The following is an 18,791-nucleotide window of genomic DNA, read 5'->3' as shown; positions in this document are numbered from 1 at the left end:
CAACACTGGAATACAAATAAAACAGGAGCAGTGTTATGGGATCGTTAAAAGTCATATATTACACAAAATTGACTGTTGTGAGCTTTAAGTTAATGTTATAACCTCGTCAAAAACATACCTGGAGTTGTGTTTTGTTTCATTCACACATGTTTGAGTAATCCTTTTTTACTAGTCTGTCTAGATCTTGAAAGCTCAAAAGGCTCTGTTCGACCTTGTGATGTCGTGTTGTAGGTAGTTTTCAAGCTAACAGTTCCTTTTACCTTTAGTTCAATAGAGATTAGCAATTCCAGGTCTGAAATCATCCAAAGGATTCTAACGGAAGTGTATGTCGCTTAAAAACACAGTGGGGCACTTCCTGTATTCACTTCAATCAATTCAATTTTATTTTTCACAATGGTCAAAGTTTAGTAATGCACATACACACACGTAGCATCATACACACACGTATAAACATACTCATCTACAATTCTGCGTTTACATGCTACATATGAAAGTGTATATCGTTCACCTATTCCCAGTTGACCCTGTGAAAAACATGTACACATATATATATATATATATATATATATATACACACACACACACACACACACACATATATATATACGCACATATACACATACATATATACACACAATATACATGCACAACCTATACATCATATATATGACCTATACAACATATATATACAATATCTATATATGACACATGCATAGCATACATATATACATGCACCTGTATTACCATATGACATCACAAGGTGGAACAGAGTGGTTTCTGTTTAAGAGAAGAACTCAGTCTAAATCTGCAGGGTTTGTGTGTTAAACATGTGTGAATGAAACAAAACACAACTCCAGGTCTGTTTGTGATGAGGAAACAACATTATAGACCTATAGACCATTAAAGACCTTTAAGATTAACATCATAACATACCATTTCCATAAGTAAGCTTAGAATAAAATATACGTATAAGTTACTTTCTCTTGAGTCACAGACATGAAAGACATTTTTAAATTGCATGTCTACAGTATGTTTTGTACAGAATAGAACACTTTATTGTCCCCTCTGTGGGAAATTTGACTCAGTGCCACATAACACTGAAGACAACAAACATTGAGTCACAGCAAAGATTCAGTATAAATACATTCCAAAGAAAGAAAATATAAGACGATACAAAATTACAACAAGAAGACACTCGTCATGCATTTTGCTAGCAAGTTATTTGAATTAAGTGTAACTGATCAAGACGGTTTGAGATGGTTGGGTTTCCAGTCGCAGTACTATACTATCTACTTTTATATACACAAACAAAAATGGTTTCTCTAATAAATGTTTACATATTTGATTCCAGAGTACAACTAAATGTAAAGGAAACCAAGGAGAAAACAAGCAAAGTTATAACTTTTGAAAATATAAACGAACTAGTGCTTTTAGTCCTACTACGCATAGCTAAATAATAAGAATTATTGGGGTTTGTTAACTCAATTACTGTTATGTTTTTATAATATCTCAAAGAAATTACATGCATCGATGAAAAAGAGTGTCCTGTGTTCTCATTGGATCTTTCCTGTAAAAATAATTATAAAATAAAAAATGGTTCTCATCATGATTGGGAGTGGTAAACACTGTTCTATTTTAAACCTTTATCCTCTGCCTGCAGTAATCCTGAGGAGGGCTCCGTGGGCCTCACCCAGAGCTTCTCTCAAGAGCACTTTTCCAAGTTCCCTCCTCTGCTGGGCACCGGCTCCAGCTCCTATTCCAGCTTCAGCGCCGCGGGCTCAGAAGACAAGCCCCACGGCCCCCCGAGCTCCAACGCCTCCTCCCCCCACCACCACACCCTCTACATGGAGTGGAGGGACGCGGGTGAGTACGACGACCGCAAGAGCGAGTCCTCCTGGGAGGGCGACGCCGACAGCCCCGGAGTCTTCAGCAATGCCCCCTCCTTCCAGCAGGGAGAGATGTCACACCATCAGAACAACGGCAGCTCGCCCGTGTACAGCCGCACTATGTCGTCCTGCTTCAGCGAACCTTATGAGCCCCTCCCCCCTTCCTCCTCGCCCAGTGTTGCCTATGGAGACAGTCGCCGCGGCAGTACGTTAGCACCTGAGGAGGAGGAGCTAATCTGCCGGTGGCGACAACTCAGCGTGGAGGACTTGCATTCGTACCGCAGTCCTGGCCGCGCGTCGCCATACAGTTTCTCCGAGCAACACTTTTCCGTCCGACCTGCCAAAATCCGATTGGGTCCCATGTACAGCAGCTTCCAGGAAGGCGCAGATTACTATCACCTCCACCAGGGCGGCGCCGTCATGGACCAAGGGTGGGTGGGGGCGGGCGCGTCAGGAAGCCAGGAATGTGGGATTAGGCAAGCGCACAGCCAAGCCCACCTGTACCGGGCGGAGGGTAGCCAAGGATCAGAGCAGAGCCTGTACCACTCGGGAAGCTCCAAGGACCGGGAAGGGGCAGGGCCAGGGCCAGTGGGGCAGGGTCAGGAGTACGGGGAGGAGCCGAGTCCCAACAGCTCCACCGAGTCTCTCCACCAGAGATCGCTGGAGATGGCGGCGGAGTTGCAGCACTACCAGGTGGAGATGCACAGCCTGCCCCCCCAGGTGAGCCAGGTGAGCCAGGTGAGCCAGTCGCCACCCCCAGCCCCACCCCCTCCCTACGGTCACGCCCCCCTGACCAAGTTTGGGTCTCTGGGGTTGACCCGGAAGGACAGTCTGACCAAGGCCCAGCTCTACGGGACATTGCTGAACTGAACCACTTTTGTATTACCTGTTTACAAAGATCAGGCAGAACACTACGACCATTACCACTGATGCCACGTACACCATCATACTGTAATCACTAAGTTTACCTGGGATTGGTCCATAGAGATTTAATTTCCTCAAGCACAATCTCGACAGACCAATCATAGACAAGGGGGTTTATGTGACAGTTTACAAAGAGAGCCAGGTTTAACCCAGGTCTACGCCAGGACTAAATCAGATCTAAACCAGGTCTGATACATAATTAACACAGCAGATTGGTAATACCCCTTAAGAGCTACAACAAATCAGGACAAACCTAGGACTAAACCAAGTCTTAACCACCTCTGATACTGTCCACTGCTGAACGGGAACTCCCCACAAGAGATGCAAAATCCAGGAATTTGCCAGGACTAAACAAGGTCTAACCCAGGACTAAACCAGGATTTAAACAGAACTTAATCAGATCTAACCCAGGACTAAATCTTTTGTCTCATTTTGGTGCCATATTGCGGTGGTCTTAATGTTTTGCCTGATAGCTTGTGGAGAAGAGGCCTGCAACTTTAGCATGTCTACTTTGAACAGAGGATTTTCATATGTAATTATAACTGTTTAATATTATTCAAAGGCTTGGATAGTTTTTATGCTACGAGTGCCCATTCTATACGATGCACTGAAGCCTTTACTACTGGTCTGAATGTAATGTATGTATTTAACATATGTAAAACTGATAGTGATATATATTATATTTTGTATGTAGACATTCATAGGAACCTGTTTAAATTAGAATGTGTAAATGAAATACGAAATACATGCTACTTATATTGATATTTTATGCGAGGCTAAAGTAATGCACATTAGAAGGTAGTCTTTTATGAATTGGAAAGTTGAATTATTATAACCTAACAATATTGAGTACATTGAAATCAAGTTATGGATGAAATTTTATTGTAAAATTCTGTTTTTGAATTAGATGGTTTTGATGGCTGTTCTGTTGTTTTTTTGATGGTTTTCAGGTATTCACATCTGTCCTATAGCAGTGCATATGATTATTAATGGTCATTATATTATATTTACATTTTGATTCTTGTTATACCTTCTGCTTTTTGATATTCTGAGGTTTCCCCACCCCGTTCTACCTCACGTTCAGTCAGATGCCCTCCCCACCCAGCTGCTGTGCTCCTGTTACTTTGGTGCATGTTTGGATATTTGGGTTGTTTTGTTTCTATAATAAAGCACAATTCTACAGAAAAATGATGGTCTTAGACTTGTCTGGTGGGTTATTCTGTTAAAATACCATGAAAACACACAGCCTTGTGAACAAATCTGATCTGTATTTAGTGATGGGCAAAATAATGATGGGCTTTGAAACACGTTTTGAGAAAAGCAGGAGTGGCAACTGAAGGCTCAAACAAAGCACGTGTTAACTGGAGGCTTCTTCAGGACAGACATAAAGATTGAGTAAAAGAAAATTGAGAAAACAGTAAAAGTAACTTAAAAAAGTAACTGACATAACATCTCATTTTAGTAGGAGTAAAAGTGTGCTGCTATAAAAATACTCTGAAAAGCAGTAATCTTATACTTAATGAACCAGGATACTTCTCTGGAGTACCTAGCTGGAGGATTAGCCTGCAGGTGTTGCCAATATTAAAAAAATCAGAAAGGGAGCCAAATAAACTGGTAGATCCCTAATACAAACGTATAGATACTGGCTTAAATCCACACTGAAAATATCATCTTTTCCTATTACACATAATTTTGTGCTAAATTATGTTTTCATTATGTGAGTTTTGGATTGGCAGTTCACTGGATGAATCATCCTTTGTGAAGGAGCATTCATCCACTGACAAGAAGCTGGTGGGAGAAACATGTTTCATTTTACTCACAGAAACACTTAAATCAATTACTCACACTTTTGCTTTAATCTGACTGCTCATGATAGTTAATTGTTGAAGTACAAGTATTCATAGTCACCTCAAGGTTTTCTAATAAGTGGTCCTGTTACATTAAAAGGACAAGACACACTGCCATCTTCAACACCAAAAGTAATTGAATTGAAAATTTTCATAGTGTGACATTTCTTATTCAAAACATTCAAAATTGTGCAAAAAAGGTTTTTTTTGGTTTTTGCTACTAAAATGTGCAGAGCATGACTGTTCCTAGTCATTTTCTGTCAAATAAAAAATAAACATTTGCAGCTTTCTGGTGAAAAGCTGTCAAAAATGAGTGTGTGCTGCCTTCAGTGGCCAGTGTAGTTTCAAGTACTACTCAACATCACGCAGGACTGCCTCGATTAAAGCCAGGTGGCTACAAGGGTGGAGTTTAAAGTGTGGGCACCTGTTAGACAATTTCACTGTTCCTTATACCTCCAGACCGTGCCCCTCCACCCCCCTCACTCTCCCTATTAGTCCTCCAGATCCCGCCCCTCCTCCTTTCACACTCTCCTCTTTAGTCCTCCAGACTCCGCCCTTCCTCCTTCCTCACTCTCCCCTTTAGTCCTCCAGACCCCACTCCTCCCTACAAAAGTCACAATTTGAAACTTTTGTCATAAAATCACTTCAAGTTTAATGAATCACTTGATCGGCACTGCAAATTACACTATCCCGAGGCTCCTCCACGGATTCCCTCTAGTGTCCCAAAACCAGTCCATCTTTTCAGTCCAACAATCCCCCAGGCAACAGTCCAAAAATTTCCTCCAAAATGTCCTCCTTCATTCTTCTATTCCCACCATCTGACAGCTAACCTCCCACAACCTTTTAGCCACCTGCTGGTCCTTAGCCGCTGGCATTAGCTCCTCCTCTTTACAATTAGCAAAGCACTTCCCTGACACGCCCTCAACCTCCGGTGAGCTAGCCAGGTACAATGGCGTCTGTGCTCCCTCTAGTGGACTCTTGAAGAACGCCATGGACGCCAGGTTGAAAAGTGGTTTCGCCAAAAATGGGATTGCTACGTGCCTGCCCAGATTGGTCCTCACTATCCCAGGAGTTAGAGCGTTAACTGTCACCCCGCTCCCTTCCAGTTTTTTAGCTAGCTCTAGCGTGAAAAGCAAGTTGGCGAGCTTGCTTTGACTGTAGCAGAATGCCTTGTCATATTTGTTCTCGCTGTTGAGATCCTCAAAGTTAATGGAACCATATTTGTAGAGCTTGGAGGACACGACCACAATGCGGCTGGGGGCGGACATCTTAAGCAGGTCCAGCAGGAGGTGGGTGAGGAGGAAGTGGCCCAGATGGTTGACGCCGAACTGCATCTCGAAGCCGTCCTCTGTCTTAGTGTAGGGGCACTGGTACAGGCCTGCGTTGTTCACCAGGACGTCGATTTTGGGTTCCTCCTGAATGGAATAGCATGGAAATAAAAATGAGCAAATCAATTGAATACTGTTGTTGCTATAACTTAAGTTTTAAATCTGTAAACTAACTGCAAAACATAGCAGGAACCCAGTTGAGTATTACTGCTGAAAAATATATTTAAAGCCACAGTATGTTATGCATGTTGTTTTGGTTTGATCCCCTCTAGCATCTGCAGTGTATTGCATCAGCTACTCTTCCTGTGGTCATTTTAAATATTAGTTATGGTTCACAATCATTCAACTAAAAACAATTACATTTTTATACTAACAGACTAACTTTCCACTTACTATCAGATCAAAAACACAATTTCCGGAAATGCAAAAACAATGATTCCAGGTAACATGAAACTACATAAAGTTACATGATGTTGTTTTAAAGAGAGAGACATTTGCTTCAAAATCACAGCTTTTATGAGCTTTTAAACATATTGTGTTTTCTCCCTCATCATAGTCTTACTCAGAGCTGTATTTTGAGTGATTCATGCAAGTTTGAGTAATCCTGTATTGTCCTGAAGCTTCAGCGCTCAGGGAATTTCCTTTTGCACCTATCACCACCCACTGTACACACACCTTCTGTAAGTTTAAATATACAACACACTAAATAAATACACACAATATGTATATATAAATAAAATCAACATAAATGAAGAATGTGTCAATAGGAAGAGGGGCCAGCCAGGAGCAGAGAATCACTTCTGCAGTTTTTAACAAAAAGTCAGTTATGTGTAATCCCTCAGTCGTCCAGGTAGGTTCCATAGTGGTCCATGTGTGTAGACTAGTCGTATACATATGGTCTTGTACTTGTTCTGATACAGCTCAAGATCATTCTAAAGCTACTGAGGAGCTATTCACTTCTGCCCTGTGATTGTGACTTTTTTTGTATAGATACCTGCTCAAATGAGTAGTTTCGAAATTCGTTTTAGTGTTGATTAGCATTTGATTTTTAATACCTGACAACCTTAAAGTCAATAAATCCATTGCTAATGTTGCTACTACTATATAATGGAAAAAGGGCAATGTGTCTTCTTTATTGTTCAACATTGATATTTGCTATTTCAGTTATTTTAAAAATACATTTTCATCTTTGTATTCACACAAGTCAAACTGTGTCATATTTGGACCAATATGTTAAAAAAAGGCAGACAAAGATGCCCACAGATTCGTACATAAGCACACAAGGTCAGAGAAATGTCTTGCCCATGGATACAAAAGCATGCACTGGTTGGAGCTGAGATCAAACCATCAGTCTTTAGGTTTGTGGGTGAATGCTCCATCGCTGAGCCACTGCAGCCCCATACACCTTAATATAAGCATTACTGCATTTAATGAGCCACAGAGTACACGGGCAAGATCTTTAATAGAAATGACTGAAGAGGAATCTCAAATGGGAATTCAAGTCTTGAGTCTTGCTTAAGTAGACATACTGAAGGGTCTGACTCCAACAGAGCTGTGGATGTGTCTGTGTATGATCCTACGCTGACACCTAGTGGTTGGACATTGCTTTATGTTTACGTTTGCATATTTTTGGGACTATTGTTATGCATTGAATCTTATTGTTTAGTTGGTCTAATTTTTAATACAGAATAAAGCAAAATGATGGATTTGTTTTTTTGTCTTTACTCTGTTATTGTTATTTTTGCACACATTCTTATCTGGACTTTCATTAGTAACTACTTTTAGACCAGGGGTGTCCAAACTGCTTCTGGGGCCAAATACGGCCAATTTTTGTTGACCCTCAGGCCTCTTGCAGCATTAGCCTAAATGATCATAAGCAGAACGTTTTAGTGCAAATGTAAGTAACTCTACCCAATGACATCAAGCTGCATTTTAGACACTGACCTAAAATTAATGTTCCACGCCTCATTAAAGTGACAGGGCTCTATTGTCATTATGTAAATGCACACATCCGAATAATTCACTGTACTATTGACCACTTGTGAGTGGCCCTAAGCTTTGAAGTAAGTTTTAGATTCATTTGGCTCTCATGCCAGGTTGTAGCAGAACAGGCCCAACAGAACGTTTTTCTGCATAGTGGCATATTTCAGAGTCAGAAAGCAGGTCCGAGGATACCTAACATATTAGTTAAGACAGCTGCAGAACATCCGGAACCGACTCCAGCAAGGGAATACAAGCACAAGTCCTGTGCTCAGGTCTCTGCACTGGCTCCTGTAGCTCATAGAATAGACTTTAAAGCAGCTCTGCTTCTGCACAAGTCTCTCAATGGCCTAGCAACAAAGTACATCTCCCAAATGTTAGAGCCAGCCTCCTGCTGGTCCCAGAGTCAGGACCAAAAATGGGAAATCAGTGATTCAGTTTTATGCAGCTACAACCTGGAACAGTCTTTCTGAAGATGTGAGACAGGCCTCTACTTTGACAATGTTTAAACCCATGGTTCTGTTTATCTGTGCATATGACTGAAAAGTTTTTATTCTGCACTCTTCTCTTTTAATGTAAATTTTATGATTATTTATGTTTTGATTTGTTGTATTGTGATTTTAATGTCTTTCTTATTCTGTAAAGCCCTTTGAATTACCTTGTGTACGAATTGTGCTATAAAAATAAACCTGCCTTGCCTAGTTTTGGCTCCTCCTGTCTCCCCTCGTTTCATTTGTTGTAACGGTGTTTTTTAACTGAGCTCATCATTTGTATAGAGCTGATGTCAGGAGTCACGAGTAGGCTTCATTTATTGAAATCACTTGAACTAACCAAGGTCAGATAGGCCTAAACCAGGACTAAACGCAGCTTCCTAAACACTCAGTAACTGACCTCACAGTAAAAGTACAAAATAAAAGTACACAGCTGTGCTCCTCCTCACCTTAGTGATCTCCTCACAGAAGCTCCGGACTGACCGCAGCGAGGCCAGGTCCAGGAGCTTGATGACCAGCTCCCCCTGCTCCTGCCCGGCCTGGCTCCTCAGCTCCCGGGCCGCCTCCTCCGCCCTGGCCTGGTCCCGACACGCCATGATGACCCGCGCCTGCAGCTTGAGCAGTTCCCCGGCCAGGGCCTTCCCGATGCCGCTGTTGGCCCCGGTGATGATCACAGTCTTGCCCCGCATGGTCCCGGCGGGGAAGTGGAGCAGCTCTGCGGGCTTCTGCTGAGGAAAGAGCCGGCGGAGGAGAACCAGAACCCCACCGCCCACGACAGCGGCCACGAGCACCGCAGAGAACATGGACCTGCGCGTGGACAGGAGCGGGACAGGGCTGCGACAGTGCAGGGACGAAGGGGACAGCAGAGGGTTATTGTTGTTGTCTGGTTGTTTTTGGGGATCTTTCTCTGCTGTTATAATGTGCAGACTTTATGTGAATGCTGGTGTGTTACGCCCTCTGCTGGACCGGACGACGTACTACACTCTAGAGATACATATTTTACATGAGGGTGTTTTTAATTGATAAAAATAAACAAGAGCTCATAAACTATAGGTCGTAGTATAATTGGCAAAATTAAGGAGGTAAATTTATATATATTTTTTAATTTATAGAGATGTTTCTTTGCCTGGATTGTTCCACAGTACGGCATATTAAAAGGTTTCGAAAATATTAACATGTGTTTTAGCGGACGATATCAGCTAACAACTATACTCGATTGAGCCAGGATATTTTGTAATTTAAAATAAAGGCAATTCAGGTAAAGGCAATTCAGTCTTTTGATAGGACTATTACAACATTGTTTTCTATAGGAATATACATTGTATAAAATAGCCTGTTACATGTATGTAAGCCTTGTACCTGGGGGGACCTTTGTGTGGGTGACACACACTGAGATGCAGGCATGACAACAGTGCTCTAGAGCTGCTGTATGTTGTTTAATAAAGTTGAAAGATAATGAAACAGCCATCAATATAAAGAATGGTTACACCTTTTCTTCCTATAGTGCTGTGAAAAACTATTTGCCCCCTTCCTGAGGGGTTCCACTTTTTTGCATGTGCGTCACACTTGTTTCAGATCATCAAACAAATTTTAATATTAAACAAAGATAACCCAAGTAAACATAAAATGCATTTTTTTTCTGTGATGATTTTAATTGTTAAGAGAAAAATACTATCCAAACCTACATGATCCTGTGTAAAAAAGTAATTTCCTCCCTTGGTAAAATGATGAGGTAACAGTGATATTATTGTAGGCCTGAATGCTGCCAGATCGTTAAAATCAAGTTGGCAATAACCGCAGAGAGAAAGCCACAGCTGACAAAAAAGAACATCAGAATCAGAAGACATTTATTGCCATCGTTTGTGAACATAGTTCACAAACTAGGAACTTACTTCGGTGATAAAGTGCAACATAAACACACTGAATAAATACAAATAAGGGCATGCACGAATTTAAAAAGGATATGCTTAAAAAATCAAATAAAATACTTAAAGGTAGAAAATATATACAACAGCAACATCAGAACAACAGTGCAAACATGACTTATTAAAGTGGCCGGTGTTATAAAGTGTCCAGTTTTGTGCAAATATTATAGTGTTCATGAGACAAACGGCAGAGGGGAAGAAACTGTTCTTATGATGAGAGGTTCTGGTCCCAATGGACCGTAGCCTCCTGCCAGAGGGAAGTGGCTCAAATAGTCCATGTCCAGGGTGAGAATGCGCTGCAATGCGCTGCAGTCTCTGTCTGTCCCTGGCAGTGGCCCCAGCAAACCACACAGTGATGGAGGAGGTGAGGATGGACTAAAACTGCACCAACATCCGGACCATCAGCTTGCGTTTCCTCAGCTGCCGCAGGTAGAACATCCTGTGATGGGCTTTCTTGATGAGGGAGCTGATGGTCGGCTCCCACTTGAGATCCTGGGTGATGCAGGTGCCCAGGAAGCAGAAAGAGTCCACAGTGGTGATGGGGGAGTCCGTCAGGGTGAGGGGAGCCAGGGGGGCTGTGACTTTCCTGAAGTCCACAATCATCTCCACTGTCTTCTGGGCGTTAAGCTCCAGGTTGTTGCTGCTGCACCAGGACACCAGCCGGTCCACCTCCCTCATGTAGGTAGACTCATCGCCGTCCGATGAGGGTGGTGTCATCCGCAAACTTAACCAGTTTGACGGAGTCGTGGCTGGAGGTGCAGCAGTTGGTGTACAGGGAGAAGAGCAGGGGAGAAAGTACACAGCCCTGTGGAGATCCTGTGCTGATAGTCCGAGACATTCTTCCCCAGCTGCACGCGCTATCTCCTGTCCGTTAGGAAGTCAGTGATCCACCTGCAGGTGGAGTCAGGCACGTTGAGCTGAGCGAGCTTGTCCTGGAGCAGAGCAGGGAGGATGAACAGAGCTGAAGTCCACAAACAGGATCCTGGCGTAGGTTCCCGGGGAGTCAGGATGCTGGAGGATGAAATGAAGGGCCAGGTTAATGGCGTCGTCTACAGACCGATTGGCTCTGTAGGCAAACTGCAGAGGGTCCAGGAGGGGGGAGGTGAAGGACTTGAGGTGGTGCAGGACCAGGCGCTCAAATGACTTCATGACTACAGACGTCAGCGCCACAGGTCTGTAGTCATTAAGTCCAGTGATCCTGGGCTTCTTGGGGATGGGGATGATGGTGGACAGCTTGAAGCAGGCTGGGATGTGACATGACTCCAGGGAGGTGTTAAAAATGTCCGTGAAGACAGGAGCCAGTTCCTCAGCACAGTGTCTAATGCGCGATGAAATACTGTGTCTTTTAGCCCACCATCACCACACTATCATCAGTATAAGTACTTTGAAGGGACACTGCCAGCATTTGAGTTTTTTTAGTCGGAGGAACCACACAGATTTAGAAGAAATTGCTATATCTGAAGAAAATGGTCAAAATTCTTTATAACACACTGGTCACTCATTCACACAGGGCCTCCTCCCGGTGGGACATACCCAGAACACCTCCCTAGGAAGGCGTCCAGGGGGCATCTTGAGCAGATGCCCTAGTCACCTCAACTGGCTCTTCTTGACGTGTAGGAGCAGCAGCTCTACTCCGAGCTCCTCCTCTGTGACCGAGCTCCTCACCCTAAATGGATGTAAAAAATGAATTCATTAAAAATAAAGTGTAGAAATACAAAAATGCCAAAAAAAAACAACAACTTGTAGATATAGGTGAACTTCAAGTAAAAGCAGTAGTCAAGGTTTTACGTTATCAAAGTGATGCCAGTTCAATAGCATCAGATGATACTATAATATAATACTGACTCGCATGTCAGCTCCCAAACAAACTCAAAGATGTCCTAAGGAGTAGGGATGGGATGATATTAAAATTTAGACTCCCGATTACTGTGACCAAAATAATCGAGACTAAACATATTATCACGATAATGATTAAACCAACTGAGTATAATATCCTCATATGTGGACACCAGGACCTTGTAAAGAAAAATTTTTTATTGCAGCCTAGACAACCTAAAATATGTTGTCCACCTATGTGGACGCCAGGTCCTAGGAAGTTATATGTATTCAGATTAATTCATGGTTGTTGTAAAAACATGCGCCGCTGCCAGCAAGCTGTGCAATCAGCTGCGCAAAATGCTGTTCAACTAGCGCTAAGCTAGAGATAGCAAAGTCGACAAAAACACAGATTAATACAAATCCAAACTAACACAAACTACATTCAATAGCTCAAGTTTGCCAAACAAAGCAGGATGTTTGTCTGGTAAATGTGCATGTAAGTTGCTGGTGTTTGCCCTCAGCGCCGCAACTTTTTTTTTGTCGGACTCTGCACATTGGTGACTCATCTTGTTGGTCTTATTTTTCAAATCCATAATAACTCCACACATCGAACTTCACCTTCTTGAGTGGAGGATATGTCTTCGGGATCCAGGTCCACTGTCCACAGCCATGACAGTGACTGATGGTGAAGAACTGGCACAGAAGCAAACAAGTGTCATTGCTATGACAGAGGGCCCCCTTGTGGGCAAACACCAGAACTAATATCTCAACATTGTAACCAGAAACATGAGGCAGTCTGGTGCTGTAAAAGTGATTATAATCATTTACGATGATCAAGATTATTAAAAAATGCCATGAACGATTAATTGCGGACCTTTTCATATATCGTCCCATCCCTACTGAGGAGTTTCCACTGCCTATATTTTTGTATGAGGTGGAATTCATTCTTACCCAAGGAAATGCAGCATGTGAGAAATCTGGAAACACAGTAAAACTGACTTAAGGACAAAAATATGATGTAACCACGTACAGGATAGAATAAGGTAATTGCTGCGTAACTGCTTAAATTAGCAGTTGGTATAAGATGGACCAAGGGTTAGGTTCTGAAGGAGGGTTATAAGGCAAAAGCTAGAGCTAGAATGAACAACTAACATGAACAGTAACATTCACTTACAAACAAAAATATACCTCAGTGTCCCTATCTGAGCTCAGATTATGAAAAGTTTTTTCTGGTTTAGTAGTTAGTTATTAGTCAAGTAAAAAAAAATCCTTTGATACAGTGTGGTACCATCCTATCACAGGCCAATTGTCCGTAGTGGTGGGAGAACAACCTGCTCTCTCATAAGGCCAAACTTTGGTTTATTCAGTTCAGTTCAAACAGGAAGACTCGCCATCGCCCTCGTCAGGAAGAAATCCAGTTCCAAGGCATGGGTTCCATAGTAAATGTGAGCCTAAAACCAAGACTTTGTTCGAGTCCAGAACCGAGACGGTGTCCACCAGCAGGCGTGTCACCCGGCTCTGGGTCGAGACCCAGGCAAGGGTGAAGTCTGGGACTCTGCCCCACACGGAGTCTCTGCCCCAACCTGCTGCCCCACCCCAGGCCTCTGCCCCGCCCTGGTCTGCCGCCCCGTCACGGCCTGCTGCCCCATCCCAGCCTGTTGCCTGGCCCCGGCCTGCGGCCCTGTCCCGGCCTGCTGCCCCACCCCATAGAAAGCCCGGAAGTAGGGCTCCACAGCAGGCCTCACAGCAGACTTGGGCCTCAAAGCAGAGAGGGGCCTCAGAGTGGACAGAAAGGGTCCAGCCCACACATATTGGGTAAGTTTATCAACATTCTGTAACTGATCTGTTTGACTGAGATAATTGACATGTGAAATGTGTTTCTTGCAGATTCCCAAATATGGGCAATACATGCTATTTGAACGCGAGCCTCCAAGCCCTGATGATAGCTGAGTCCATCATGAAGAACATCGAGGCTCAGATGGGCATATGGAGCCGAAGACGAGAGGCCGTGCTCCTGAGGTGAGACAGAGTCAAGTCAAACATTTGTCATTATTTTTAAAAGCTCCTATAAAACACAAAAATGACTCTTGTGAGCTTTAAGCCATGTTACAACGCTGTTACCTCCCAAAAACACACCTGGAGTTGTGTTTTGTTTCATTCACACATGTTTGAGTAACTCTTTATTATTAGTCTGTCCACATCCCCAAAGCTCAAAATGCTCTGTTCCACCTTGTGATGCCTTGAAGCGGTAGTTTAACAGCTACGTTCTACCTATAGTTTGGTAGAAATGGGCAATTCTTGGGCTGAAGTGATCAAAATGATCCTAGTGAAAGTGCGTTGAGTTTAAAAACACAGCACAGCACTTCCTGCATTACCACTTAATAACATCACAAGGTGGAACAGAGTGTTTTCTGTTTGAGAGAAGAATTGAGCCTTAAAATGGAGGATTCATGCGCTAAACTTGTGTGAATGAAACAAACCAAACTCTGCGTGTGTTTTTGATGAGAAAACATCAAAAACATTATAACATAGATCAGAAAACAGTGTACTATGAGCTCTTTAATCCGATTGTGTCTGTCCCCAGGTATCTCCAGGGCATTCGAGACGCCTCAAACTCAACTGAAAGGAGGGAAATCATCAGCCTGCTCTGAGGACTTAAGCAGGCTGTTGCTTCCCACAACCTAGAGTTTGAGGGAAATGGCCAGAAGGTAAGTTCCTCTGTTACATCATATTATTAGTTCTCAATTTGTTGTATCACAGACTAACCTTATGCTTTTGTCAGGATGCTCATGAGTTCATCACGGCTGTGTTGAACCAGATTCAGGAGCTGGCACCTCGTCTGGAGAGCACTGCCTCCACCCAGGGCACCTCCTACACCTGCCCTGTCCAGCAGCATCTGAGGTTTGAGATGGAGAGCACCAGGACCTGTAGGAGGTACGTACACACCACACTACAATCACAAGAACGGGCAGAACAACAGTGAAAAACTATCACGGCAAAAATGCAAACATATTAATATAGTTGTTTTATTAGAAACTTGTCACCCTGCTACATGTTTTATAGGATATATATCAGCATGAGTGACTTTTTTGAAAAACTGTCACACCTCTCTCCATAACTGCTGCTCAGGCTTGTCATTATTCAAATATTCATATTAATCTGCTCTACTTAACCCGGCTGTTTTTATTTGGCTATTTTGTCCTTTGTATCAATGTATGAACATTGATAACAGACCAATGAGGCGTCTTCTTCATGAAATGTGTTTGTTTTTGCAGATGTGGTGAAGGCTCATCCAGGAAGGAGTTGTTCACAAATCTCTCATTGGACCTGGTCCCTGGGAGCTCCATCGAAGAGCTTCTACAGCACCACTCAAAGGTAAGCACTGAAAGGCCAATCTTTCTGATACCAGTGTTCTCTATAGTTTGAATATGTACCTTGTAAACAATCCCATGTTTCTCTGTGTGTGATTTGGGAGAGCGAGCTGGAGTATAGGTGCAAGTGTGGAGGCACCAAGTCCAGTCTGGGAGTGAAGTTTGCCTCTTTGCCAAAGTAAGTGATGAATGAAAATCTAAGAAATACAGTTACATACATTCTTATTTCTTCTAAACTCACTTATGTTCTTCTTTTTGCAGTGTCCTCATTTTACATCTGAAGAGGTTCACCTTCAACTCCCAGTATCAGCTGCAGAAGGTGAACTGTCCCATTCACCTGGACAGAGATCTGGTGGTTGAGTCTGCACAGGTAAAGTCACAATAATTTAAAACTGTACTTGTAGATTAATATTCACGTCAATAGAGAAAATAACACGTTTCTTTTTTCAGGGTTCTGGCTTATACAGCTTAGTGAGCATCGTCTCACATCTGGGAGCCACAGCTGACAGAGGTAAGAATGAGTTTCTTGTAAAATGAACTTGATGGGGCTGTATGTAGCCTGCACTCTTAAAGTGTTGAGAGTCGTTTTAGCTACACGGCTCTTTGTTGTGTTGATGTTTACTGCGACGTCAGCTCCCACTGGGCACCACTATATTGCAGCAGACTTGTTTCATTTATCAACTCGTTTTATACTAATAAAGATTTAAATTGTCCAGATTAGAGCATGATGATCCACGGATGTCATAGATTCTAACTATATAGTAGACACAAGCACGAAATCTTACATATCCTTCCTTTAATTCATTCTTCACTTGTTTGGTGTGTTTTGTCAGGACACTACATCTGTGACGGCCTGGACCCTGAGGACAGCCCCCTGGAGCCCACAGACAGCTGGCTCTCGTACAATGATGAGTACGTGAGCCAGAGCACTGGGAGAGAGTGCTGCCAGAGGATGGAGCGGTCCACCTACATCCTCCTCTACCGCCGGGTGTAAAGAGGAAACAACAGCGTGGCCTCTTCAGCTCCATGTCCTGAAGGATTAAGTGTTGTCCCACACATCCTCAGGATCATTTGGACGGATTTCGGACTCGATTTGATGCTCCCTGATTTTAGATTTTAGACTGTGAAGTGAAGCTCTGAGGCTTATTCTTGGGTTACTTGAGACCTGGGAGGAAGCCTCATGTGAGCTCACAACTTCCAGCACTGATTCATGATTGGCTGCACGTGCTGGGGTTTAATTAGTGACCATTCAGATCACGCAGTCCTTTTATGTTTGTTAACGACACATTCTGCTTCATGAGATGAGCCTCGGGACAGGCCTCGTTCTAAAAACAAGGAGCAACTGTGCTGGAGGAAGTGTGGCAAATTGAGCATGATCCTGTTTCGTCCTACTTTTAGTTCACCTGGAGTCTGTTCATTGCTGTTCACAAGTTGTTTCCTGTCCATTTGTCTGTTTCAGATGCCTGGCTTCAGACCTTTATCTGCAAATGGATGTGCATTTGGCTTGGACACATCTGCTGCTGGATTTCTCCTTCACTGTGGTTCTCCTCGAGGTTTCTCTTTTTCCCACTGTTTTATTTTTTCCTTGCCGAGAAGGAGGGTCTAAGGACAGGGGATGTTCTGGGACAGTTTTCCATTTGCTTGTTTTCTGTTGATTGATTTGCTTGTTTGTTATTGACCAATGTCTGTTTCACCGTTTGATTTTCTAACTTTCTGTTGGTTAAGACATTAAATAAATGTTATTGAATTGAATTGCTTTCTGATTGAATAATTATCTAAACATAAATAAAAGGGACATCATGTTCAATTTATAATCAAGCATAAATCAGCTATAAATCATCTGTGTCTTTGGAAACAGTTAGATCATGTTTATGAAATTAAAATAAAACTTACACATAGTTCCTTTAATCCTATGCATGTGTAGTCTAAGGTGTGTGTGTAGAGTTTGTTTCGTGAGCGTGTCGAGGATGTTCAGAATTGAATAAACTCTAAAAATATAGATATTAATTTAGTCAAGAATCGAGTGAGAAACTAGGCTTGCGTATCTTATGGAAATGTACATTTACGTGATAATACATGTTTCTCTGGTGATTAGCCAGAGTGTGTGTGTGTGTGTGTGTGAAAGTCAGACAGGGCCATATACTGTAATTTTTGCACTTCGTAATGATAGAGAGAGGTCATCATTTTTTCACCATTTATTAAGGTGCAATGAGAAGAGCAGCCAACAATGAACAAGTACTTTTTATTTGTGTTGCACCTCACTATTTCACCACCACATGTCCCTCAAAGATGTCCCACGTGCAACATCAACATAAATGACACCTGCAAATCTCTCTCAAATATTTCTTTTATTTATCTCTCAAAATGTTCAGCACAAATTAGAAACAGGTATTGCACACATTTATAAAGAAAAGTCTATGAAAAAACAGGCAAAGTTTATAGTGCAACCTCTGTAGACCGGTGACAACGCACAAAACACAACGTATAGGATGCAAAACAAAACTACAGCTCGAGCTCAGGCAAAAAGAGAGAAGAGAGAGAAGAAAGAGAAGAAAGAGGGGGGAGGTAGGACTGAAAAAAGTTAATTGGAAATAAATAAGTAACTGTACTTACATAATTGCATGCATTTCTGAATTTAAATATATATTCATACGTTATATATACTCATTGTATTTTTAAATCTCACTTTAAGTCAATTTTTGTGTCTTTACATTTTTTGTGTGAATATATAATTCCTATTGGATTGAAGTATCAATACATTTTAATGTAAGCTTTAAAATGTATGCAATTACATTTTAAATCTATTTATTTACACATTTTTACATATTTCTACATCTTATATTTAGTTATTTCCAATTAAGTTGTTTTAGTCCTCTATAAATGGCCACCAGGAAGTAAACAGGAAGTAAATGTGGCCAATCAGGAGACACAAGTGCACTTTAGAGTTGTTTTCTATTGGACAGCAGTGAGGGTGGAGTTGTTGTCATGCCAACGCACTTTTCACGATGGTGCATGCACATCGACGCTTTAGACTGATTTGTACTTAGCGACAGTTACCGACTGAATTTACAAGGATTAAAAGCAAAATTTGACAGGAAATGGCTCTTAAATCAGTGTTTTTCAAACATTTGTGGTGCATTCACAAGATTATAACTAAACTGGGACTAAACCAGAACTGGAACAGGATCAAACCAAGTCTACGTTAAAGGTTCTGTATCATG

The 18,791-nt window shown here is 42.3% G+C and overlaps 2 protein-coding genes across 2 annotated transcripts in view; one reads left to right on the top strand and one right to left on the bottom strand.

Annotated features, from left to right (window-relative positions):
• Positions 1–3,221, top strand: part of si:dkey-174m14.3 (uncharacterized protein LOC563117 homolog) — a 58,065-nt gene extending 54,844 nt beyond the window's left edge. Inside the window, exon 8 of the mRNA XM_033991445.2 lies at positions 1,661–3,221. Within this exon, the coding sequence (XP_033847336.1) occupies positions 1,661–2,756 (1,096 nt within the window). The 3' untranslated portion in view covers positions 2,757–3,221. The remainder of the gene's footprint in view (positions 1–1,660) is intronic.
• A 2,019-nt stretch (positions 3,222–5,240) lies between these two features.
• On the bottom strand, positions 5,241–9,347 carry LOC117393031 (retinol dehydrogenase 14-like). The gene is made up of 2 exons (XM_033991201.2): positions 8,906–9,347; positions 5,241–6,072 (listed from the first exon to the last, which is right to left on the bottom strand). The coding sequence occupies exons 1-2, from the start codon at positions 9,257–9,259 to the stop codon at positions 5,455–5,457; spliced, it is 972 nt and encodes a 323-aa protein (XP_033847092.1). The 5' UTR covers positions 9,260–9,347; the 3' UTR covers positions 5,241–5,454.
• Between the last annotated feature and the right edge of the window lie 9,444 nt (positions 9,348–18,791).

Source organism: Periophthalmus magnuspinnatus, chromosome 24 (assembly GCF_009829125.3).
Source record: "Periophthalmus magnuspinnatus isolate fPerMag1 chromosome 24, fPerMag1.2.pri, whole genome shotgun sequence".
Classification (NCBI taxonomy): Eukaryota; Metazoa; Chordata; class Actinopteri; order Gobiiformes; family Gobiidae; genus Periophthalmus; species Periophthalmus magnuspinnatus.
The sequence above is the reverse complement of the archived record's forward strand: the minus strand, read 5'-3'. Positions and strand labels throughout refer to the sequence as shown.

Bases quoted from the DNA above. Each gene is read 5' to 3' on its own strand.
- LOC117393031 (XM_033991201.2), bottom strand. From the start codon at position 9,259: ATGTTCTCTGCGGTGCTCGTGGCCGCTGTCGTGGGCGGTGGGGTTCTG. The intron at 6,073-8,905 runs GTGAGGAGGAGC...TATTCCATTCAG, and splicing joins TCTGTGAGGAGATCACTAAG to GAGGAACCCAAAATCGACGT.